Source organism: Lathyrus oleraceus, chromosome 4 (assembly GCF_024323335.1).
Source record: "Lathyrus oleraceus cultivar Zhongwan6 chromosome 4, CAAS_Psat_ZW6_1.0, whole genome shotgun sequence".
NCBI lineage: Eukaryota > Viridiplantae > Streptophyta > Magnoliopsida > Fabales > Fabaceae > Lathyrus > Lathyrus oleraceus.
This window is the reverse complement of record NC_066582.1, coordinates 49,119,441-49,130,065: the sequence shown is the minus strand read 5'-3', so window position 1 is coordinate 49,130,065 and position 10,625 is coordinate 49,119,441. Positions and strand designations below refer to the sequence as shown.

Here is a 10,625-nt window from a genome sequence, read left to right as displayed (position 1 = left end):
ATGAATCCTTTTGAGTTCCATGATGGATTAAATCCTGTGAAGGCTCATGAGTGGGTAACCAGCATGGAGAGGATTTTTCAGATAGTGCATTGTAGTGAAGAGAATAAAGTTGTGTTTTCTTCTCACATGATGAGGGGTCCTGTTGTGAGGTGGTGGGAAAGCGCTTTGAATCTTATGACCAATCAAGGAGTACCTAGGGATTGGGAGCATTTTAATACTACTTTTCTAGATAAGTATTTTCCTAGCTCTTTGAGGACTCAGAAAGAATTTGAGTTTCAGCAGCTTAGACAGGGTAATATGTCAGTAGCTATGTATGCTGAAAAGTTTGAAGATATGGTTGCTTATTCTAGACAGGCCATGTACACACCAGATGAGAAGTGGAAGATCGATCAATTCCTTTTTGGTTTAAGAGGTGAAATTTCTCATAGTGTTTCTCAAAGAGAATCACTACTTATGTTGAATTGCTAAGGCAATGCTATGTGGCTGAGAACAGTTTAAAGAAAGTTCAAGAAGAAAGGGATCAGTATAGGATTGGACAGGAGGACCAGGGAAGGCCAGGTAACCATTTTAGGCCTAGACCTCAATTTTTAAAAGGAAAACAAGTGCAGCATGTGTCGCATTACGCGAAAAACCGGCGGGAAAACAAGAACAACAGAGCCGCCACCGTGCGTTATTTATCCCAAAAGAGGGAAAGGAAACGCTCAGAGTAAACCTGGAAAAGACATGGTCTCGCGACCAAAGAGAATGGGATCGGGAGTCGGTTATGCGAAGGGAAGGTATTAGCACCCCTACGCATCCGTCGTACTCGACGGGATCCACGCACTAAAGGAAGGAAATGGTTGCTAAAACACTGCTCAAAACACACACACTGGCTGAAAGAGACACGAGAAAACAGACAAGACTGAAACTGACTCGGCAGGATATCGCATCCTGGGCCTACTTAGTCTATCAGGCATAGACATCAGAGTCGAAGTAGTTCGGACTGGGGAAACGACACATGCTCGCTAGGGTATCGCACCCTATGCATACGTATCTTCTCGGACGAGAGGAGAATCAGAGCACTCGTAGCTCGGCTGACACGCACACAAACAAACACTGGCAAAGGCAAACGTGGAGCCTGAATGCCAATCACTGGACTTACATCAGCATCCGAACCAACAAACCCACACTGGAACCCAAATGCCACTCGATGGACTTACATCAGCTTCCAAGCACACAACAAGACAAAACAAAGACACAGGCGCCCGGAGAGATCAGCTCAACTCCTGCCTACGTACCTCATCTGGTATGAGGATCAGGGCGACGTAGTTCCCCTACAGAGGGACAAGGACTAGCCTAACCAGATAACAGAGGGAGACACAACACTAGGGAGACTACGACTCGAGCCTAGATGTTGTCATGCAAAATCATCCCTAAGTTAAGGTTTCTAGCTAACTTGCACAGGAAGCAAGCCTATCCTAAACATGACTTGCACAGGAAGCAAGCCACACCTAACCTAACTTGCACAGGAAGCAAGCTAAAGCAAACCTAACTTGCACAGGAAGCAAGCTAAAGCAAACACACAAGCACAAGTAGCACACACTATATGCAAGCAATGGGCTCAAACAAGGTCAGGTTTTAGTCGAGGGGTCATATCAACCTCAACAAACAAACCACTGGAACTGGGTAGTGTTAGCTCTTAACCTTGCCATTGAGGGGCTAAGGTGAAGCAGATGAAAGGTGAGTGAAGATGAGACTTCACAGCTCTTATCCCTGGCCTAGGAGAGCTTAAGACAGGAATGTGTGGGTTCAGAAGGTGGGAACCCTTCTACACATTTGACACTGACTCAACTGCACAACTGTACAAGATCTTGGTTGGTATCTGCAATGCATCAACACAGTGGTGTGAGCAAAGCAGATGACACACAGAATAGCAGGGGATGGATTGCACGTCCCTTGTGTCTGCCAATGCCTCTTCACTTAGGAGGTCTTTAAATATGTACAAGGACAAATGTAAACAGTCACAAACATTGCCTCTTAAGGAGGACTTCAGACAGGTGCCTGGCCAAGTAACCGGCCAGGTCTTCCAGACTACATGGAGTAAGGAAATATACCTCAATGCAAATTGCTACTCAAGCAAAGCAAAGCAAAGTTCACAAGGAACTAAAAGCAACTAAAGATACCTGAAACCAGTCAGACAACATTAGTACACAAGTCAAAGTTAAATCAAAATGAAACAAAAGTCAACAGTCAACACAAGCAGATAAATGTGCAATGCACAAAGCTCAAGGCATGTGAGCCAAGCAACCTACAAAACAAAATAGGTTAGTCATGATAAACAAGCAAACTCAATCAATTTGAATTGGTCTCATTGGGTAATTGTTGCTTAACCTGAAAACATGAACTCAAATGTGAGTAACAGGACCACTAGGACAAGCCTAGGGTCAAAAGGGGATGAGAAAGTCAAAACAGAAAATGGTAAGTGTCCAAAATCAAATTCAAACAATCAAGAAACAAACCCAATTGGTTTCACATTCATATCAATCATCATCATCATTTCATGAACAAATGAAGTCAAAGCATGGCATATGGAAGCTCATAGAAGTCAACAGCAAGACTCAACTAAAACCAATCATAAACAAATCCAAAAATCATCAAATAAATCATGGTCAAACATAATCCACAGCATGGTAAGTGTCATTAGGAGTAACCAGAGAATCAAATTCAATTGCCCCATCGTCGATCATATCCTGAATTTTATTCTTCAGCGGCCAACAATCGTTTGTATCGTGCCCAGGGCTGTCGGAGTGGTACGCACACCTGGCGTTGGGATTATAACGAGGAGAAGTAGTGTTGGGCTTCATAGGAGGATCTCTGAGGGTAATTAAATTGGCCTTTAGCATACCTGCAGTGCCTGTGCTAAAGTCATATTGATCTTGGTAAACTGCCTTCTCGGCCTGTCTTGTCTGTGTTGGAAGTTTTGAGATGGTGGTGCTGCAATCGTAACTGCTCCAACATCGTGGTCACGGTTTTTCCTGTCACGACCCTTTTGACCGTACACAGCATTGGATTCATTCTTTCCCTGATAGGACTTTTTGGTGCTTGCAGAGGTAGCTGCCTGTATCTTTCCACTTCGAATGCCGCTTTCAACCCGTTCACCGGTCAAGATAAGTTCAGTGAAACCTGATGAAGAACTTCCCAATAGATGGCTGTAGAACGGGCCAGTCAGTGTGCTCATGAACATGTCCACTAACTCTCGATCAGTCATAGGAGGTTTGACTCTGCCAGCCAAATCTCTCCATTTTTGAGCATATTCTTTAAAGCTTTCTTTAGATCCCATAGTCATATCTCTGCAGCTGTAGCCGGGTAGGTGCTAATTCAGAATTATACTGGTAGTGCTCGTAGAAGGCCGTCGCTAAATCAGTCCAGGTGCGGATGTCAGAGCTCTCGAGCTGATAATACCATTCCAACTGAGTGCCAGACAGACTTTCTTGGAAGAAATGGATCCATAGTTTCTTATCAGTGGTATGCGGCTGAATCTTTCTCACATAAGCCCTTAAATGCATCTGAGGACAGGATGCACCATCGTACTTAGTGAAAGTGGGGATTTTGAATTTGCATGGAATGGTCACATCGGAGACCAGACCCAAACTTTCGAAATCCAGACCAGGCGCCTTCTGACCCTCCATGGCTAGCATGCGTTCTTCCAGCAATCTGTACTTATCGTCTCTTGGAGAGTACTGTTCATTTTCATAGTTCTCATCGTCATCCTCAGGGTTGGAGAAATCAGCATTCTCTTCCTCTGAGTCATTCTCCGCCCCCTCTTCTGGACCATTCGGGATTCCAAATTTGATTCCCGTAGCCTGTCCTTTACGCCTTCTTCCCGGGTTAATGAAACTCACAGCTTTCTTGTCTTTCTTCTTTTCGACCAAAAGAGCCTTCAGTTCCTCCTGCCCCTTGGATAAGCTTAGCATCATCTCCTTGAATTGAGCGTTCTGAGTCTGGAGATCTTTGACAGTTTGTTCGAGATCCATTTTCTGTGTGGAGGAAAACCGTGAGAAACATTGATCCCTTTAGAGTACCTGTTATGCAATGTTATGTTATGCTATGCAATGTATGAAATGTTTTAAAGGACTTTTGGAATTTAACTTTACGTAAACCAATAAAAAAGGAAACCTTTTTTTTTTTTTTTTTTTACAAAATGGAGCAAAGTTAAATCCCTAAGTCCTCGAAATGGTTAGTACAATGCCATGATGTTATGATGTCATGATGTTATGATGTCATGATGTTATAATTAAGTAAACAACAAGCACAAGCAAGTCATACAACCATCATTCCTAGGTTTAAGGCTTGCATGAGTTCCATAGGTAAGTACCCTCCCCACTGAAGTTTGGTTGGTTCAACCTGTCCTAGAATAGTAACCGGGTTCTAGAAGGATCTCAAATCATCGACCTTTCTTTAAGTCCACTTCAGTGCAACACCAAGTGGTTGACCGAAGCTTCCCTAAAGTCCAATCTCAAAGAGTGTAGTATCGAGTATCAACCAACCCCAGTCGGAACCGAAGTCAGTTATCTCACTACTTTCTAATGGCCAGGATGAGTCAATTAGGGTTCTAAAGGTCTGGTTAATGCTTTGATGACACCACGCGGAAGCCAAATTTTTCCTCAAGTGAACATGAGGAACATCAGGACAACCAAAGTGTCACATTAACCGTAGCCATCATTTTAACCATTCCAGTATACGCCGGATAGTCGCGATGATCTATTGCTACTTACCTAAGGTACACTAGATCCGGGTGTAGGATCTTTCACTCAAGCATAGGATACCCAAGCAATCCCTTAAAAGTAAATCAGACAATTTTAATAAGTGATCTTGTTTTTAAGGTAACCTCTCTTTATTGTCCCCAGCAGAGTCGCCAGTTCTGTCATACGGTGAACTGACTTGGGGTATTTTGCTTTTTATCGCAATGTCGCGGATAGCAAGAGTCGCCACCGACTTTTCTTTTATCCAATAAGGAAAGGTGGAAAAAACAGGAAAGACCTCAATAGATTTTGGGTTCGGGAGGTACATTATACAAAGGGAAGGTATTAGCACCCTTTGTATCCATGGTTATCCATGGGCTCTTAATTGCTGGATCACTTATCTTTTGTCTGAAAAAGTGTCGGTGGATTGCTTAAAAAATGTTTGAAAGAGAGTTTGACTTTGTAATGATTCTCGTATGAATGTATACAAAGTATTTATCTCGTTTAATTTTGAAAGCGGTTTAGAAAAGGGTTTGAAAAGAGAATTTAACTTTGTAATGATTCTTGTATGAATGTATACAAAGTGGTTATCTCGTTTAGTTTTGCAATTGTTTAGAAAAATATAACTCGGTAATGATTCTTGTATGAATGTATACCAAGTGGTGATTTTTTAAAAGATGTTTTGAAAGGTGTGGGGTGTGAAAAATATTTTAGGTGGTGATCCAGTAATTGAGAGTTATACCTTCCTAAGGTCTTTATGAACGTTTCCTATCCTTATGAGGGTAAAACTGTCCTTACTATTGAGAAGTAAGTAGTTTTATCCTTTGGATGTAAAAGGGTCATCGTAGGGTCATCGATAGGTCATTGAAGGCAACAGTTGTAAGGATACCTTAGCATTCGAAGGGACGATCATCATTTAACCGTAGGCTACACGAAGGGTCATCGAGGGACAAAATCGTATTTTCGAAGGCAACATCCGAGGGACCATGATTTATTTTATGATGATTTAATCGAAGGGTCTTTGCTAAGTGTATCCCTACATTCGCGGGACATGACCGTTATACCGTAATACCGTAGTACCGTAGGGCAACAAAGAGAGGTCCAAGATCACTTATTTAAGGTCATATTTTAAAGTCAATGAAGTAATTAAGTCCATACTAAAATCAATACATTAAAATTAATACATTAAAATTAATTATTAAAATTAACACATTAAAATAATTAAGCAATTTAGGGTGAGCCTCCACAAGGGTATCCCACAAGTAAAGTGGAAGACCTAACGGCGGTCTTTTTTCTGGGACATATGAACCTTCGCAAAATTCAACAAACGGGTTAGCATACCAAATCAGGGTGCAATCGAGGATTACACCGCAAAAGAAGATACAACAGCATGAATGTCAGGAAAAACAGTGCATAATTAACATAGAATAGATCAGGTTACGCATAGAACATAACAAGTATCAATGGCTGTCCCGTTCGCCTCTGCCTCGCCTAGCGAAGGCCTAGCGAACACTCGCTACATGCTCGCTTAGTGATGTGCTAGCGAGCGGCTGCGGGTTTTGAATTTCAGAACAGTATGACTTCAACCTGCGGCATGGCTTATGGCATTCAACACATAATTACATGGTTCAGCATTCACAATATTCAGGCACACTTAAATTCACATGCAAAACCTCAAATATGTTTATGAATTCAATTATAATATCACATGCAAGTTAAGAACATAAAGCGGTATCACATGCAAATTAAGAAAATAAAGCGATAATAGTAATGCAAACCTGTTTGCAACCGAATTGTAACCTTGAGTTGGCCGATCGGATCGAATTGAGCGAAAGTGACCTTGCTGCCGCCGGCTTTTCCTTCAGGGCTTCCTTTAGGGTTTTCCGTCCGTGAGCGCTAGGGTTTGCTTGCTAGAGTTCTCCTCTCTCCTTTTTTCGTTTCCCCTTCATTACTGAAGTGCTGGTATTTATAATGCTCTTTTTCATGACCTAATGGGCTCAGAACGAAGCCCGAAATTTTTTGTTGTCTGTCAGCCTCGCTAGGCGAGCTGGTAGCGAACGTTTGCTTCGCTAGGCGAGCGTGTAGCGAACGTTCGCTAGGCGAGCGTGTAGCGAACGTAACGTTCGCTAGGCGAGCGTGTAGCGAACGTAACGTTCGCTAGGCGAGCGTGTAGCGAACAGGCCAGTTTGGGCCATTTTCTGGATTGGGCCATTCGTGAGCTGGGCTTTTGTCCCTTTAAGATCAGTGCCATAAAATGAGTCGGAATGCCCCTGAAAAATGTCTTGAACTATTGATGGGCAAATTTTGGGGTATGACAGTAAGCATGTCAAATTTCAGCTCAATTGGACAAGTAGAAGGTGGTCAATGAAAATCAGAAAGGTAAGGCAATTTTAAGCATGCTCAAAGAAGTCAACCAAACATGCATCAACTTGAAAAAATCATAAATCAGTGATAGCATATGAGAAATGAATGGGACTAAAACCATGGCAAAGCTTAAGATGTCTACTAATCACATATCAAATTTCATATCCATCCAATAAAGTATGAGAATTTCACAAATGAAATGGGAACATGTGTCACAAAAAGTCAACATAAGACCAAACAGGGGAGAAAAATCTCAAACAATTAGGAAAATGCCATAAACAATTCCACACAAAATCACATGTAAACTAGACATACACAAGTTCATTCATGCAAAAGTTCAATCCAATTTGAGTTCAAGAAGCATGGTATTGAAAATCATGAAGTTGTACATCAATGGTGTGACACAAATTGTCACACCCTAATTCAAAAAATCATAACTCACAAACCAGCAATGATAAATTCACAAACTCTACACCAAAATCACCATGAGTGTGTCTAGTTTAAGCACAAAACATTTGGGAGCCATTGGATAAAGCATCATCATTTCTCAACTGTTTTGGCAAAAGGTACAAAATATGGACACATGAACAAAACCCTAGCATTTAAAAACCACTCATCAAAAAAATCTGGAAAAAATATGATAAAAAACTAGAGATGGAGATGAACATTCCACAAAAAACCCCATGAATTTTGGATTAAAATTGGATGCGCAATGATTTTTGTAAGTTGAGCATCAAAATGGAACAAATGTTGAAGAAATAATATGACTTAAATAAATATTAAAACGTGGAGTGGTATATTGGTAATTCCTGGGAACTTTAAGTGAAACGGTGCGCAGCGATTGGTGAGGTGTCATGCAACGACTGGTCATGGCAATGGAACAATGTTAACAACATGCAGTACACGACCAAACACGGGCAATTTCTGGGCATGCGCTTAGGGTTTTGGAGATATAGTAGCAACATCATCTTGTTCATCATTTTAAAAAAACAGCAAGAGCATTTCATGACCAAAATCGACAAACAACATATCAACATGTTCATCTAAGCACGCACATCCATAATCCAACATTCATATTCACTAAATCAAGCTAACAACCAAGAACCAAGCAAAAACATATTTGAGTGTGAAACTTTAAATCCATGTATTTCTCTCAATATGCAACCATTTTTAATGAATCAAAGCTCATTGTAACCAGCATAACAAGGTCTATCTAAAGCACATCATGATTTTGGAAATAGAGAGAGTCGAAATCTTACTAAATCTGCAAGGCAGTGGCGATTCAGGTGTTCTTAGCTCATGGATGCTCGAAACAGATGTGCAAGAAGGCTCCAGGAGGTGAATGGATGAAGAGTTTTGGCTCAAGATAGCTTGAAATGGCTTTAACCTTGAACTGCCATTGATGGAGCTTAGCAAAAACAGTCGTGGAAATGGCCTTCCAGTTGTGAAATGAAGGTGGAAACAAGCTCAAGATGGTGGTTAGATGTTGTATTAAGCAAGGCAATGTTGAGTTCTTTGACAATTGTTGACAGATTTTGAAAATGGCAAGAGATGAGATTTTGAGAGAGAGAGTGAGTTTTTCTGTTCTTTCTGTGGCTGCTAGGGTTTCTTTCAGAGAGAAATGATGTATATATACTCTGTTTAATGGTACTAATCAAGGTTAATGAAAAAGTGGAATTGGAGTTGGTAAAAAGTGTCCTTTTGCTAACTTCACTCAAGTGGCATGGTGCATGAGCTGTAGCTGCGAAAATGGGCCTTGAACATGTCCAAAATATGATTTCTAGTCATTCTCAATTGGCCAAATGATTAAAAATGGTTATTTCAAAAAGTCAAATTTCAACCTCACTTGAAATTAATTCATGTAAGTTCAAAAATGCCATTTTGATCTATGATGTTTAGGTGAATAATGGTTGCATATTTGGAAAGAGGGGATCAAATGTGACTTGTTGCAAAAAAACCCACCCAAATTGGCCAAATGGTTTGAGAGATATGGCCTTTTGAAGTTCAAGAATTTTTGAAAATGAATTGATCATAACTTGCCAACCATACATGGGAATTGAGAGTTCTTGGACTTTTTGGAAATGGGAGAACAAGATCTTCAACTTTCATGTTGGGCAAAAATTCATTTGAAGCTTGTATCATGATGTAAGTTTGGGATCAAGAAGTTTCCATTTTTGGCAGGTTTCAATTACAGGTCCAGTTTCTATCTTTGGAAATTTCTGATCTGGCTTCAAATTCTTCCATGATGATGTTTGACATGTTATATGAAGACTATATGGACATGAATGAGACCTCTCAACCCAATTTCCACCATCAAATCATAAAATCAGACACAGTTGACCAAGTTTGACTTTTTAGGGTTTCTGGCAAGCTGTGCATTGACTGATGACTTCTGAACATCCAATCCTTGACCAAAACACTTCAAATGGATCCCCAAGTCATGTGAACATGTTGGACCAACCCTAAGGCCTTGGCTCAATGAAAATTGTGCTTGCTTGCTTGATTGACTGATCTCCTGACCAGTTTGACCTAATTCTTCTGATGACTTGCACTTGAGGCAAAGGGGACAATGCAATGTTATGCAGTGGACCATGTTATGTTATGACCTAATAATGACAATGTATGTATAATGATAGGTGCAAATTTGAGGTGCTACAGCTGCCCCTATTCAATCAGCTGGGAACCCGAATGGAGATGAGAGCAACGGCTGTCAGACTTTCAGGGTAAACAGGGATTGAATACCAAGAACCGTAGAAATTTGCACTCTGCCGGATATGATACAAGGAGAACCACGTCATTTACCGATGACGCCTGCAATTGACAACTTCAGAAAGGCGAAACCATTTACCGATGGTTAGAAGCTGGTAACTTGATATTTACCGATATCAACTTCAGCAAGACCATTTACCGATGGCTGCTGGGAAACAACTCTGATGTAAAAGGAAGCAAGACCATTTACCAATGGTGGCTTCAAAGAAACTTGACATTTACCGATATCAACTTCAACTCGACCATTTACCGATGGCTACTGCAACTGGGGATCCGATATTTACCGATATCGAAGAAAACGGGGCCGTTTACCGATGGCGTCTCCACTTGGAGAGGAACAAAATCTTTGTGGTGTAATCAGACAAGACGTTTACCGACGACTTCTGGGGATCTTGATTTTATCAACAAGGAAACAAAGCATGACCAGGCATTTACCGATGACTGGGATGAGACTCGACGTTTACCGACATCGAAAGATGATGTTTACCGACATCCAAAAACGACCAGACACTTACCGATGACTGGGATGAGACTCAACGTTTACCGACATCGAAAGATGATGTTTACCGACATCCAAAAACGACCAGACATTTACCGATGACCGGGGAACACTTCACTAAGGGAAAAAAATAAATATTTGCAACTGGAAAACAGATAGGACATTTACCGATGACTCTACTGGGGATCTCTAGCTGGGGATTATCAGACATTTACCGATGACTGCAGAAAAGACTCGATGTTTACCGACATCGAAAGATGATGTTTACCGAC

General features: G+C 41.1%; 1 protein-coding gene across 1 annotated transcript; it reads left to right on the top strand.

Annotated features, from left to right (window-relative positions):
• LOC127135952 (uncharacterized) lies at window positions 1–468 on the top strand. Its single transcript, XM_051062572.1, has one exon. The coding sequence runs from the start codon at window positions 1–3 to the stop codon at window positions 466–468; it is 468 nt and encodes a 155-aa protein (XP_050918529.1).
• The last annotated feature ends 10,157 nt before the right edge of the window (window positions 469–10,625 follow it).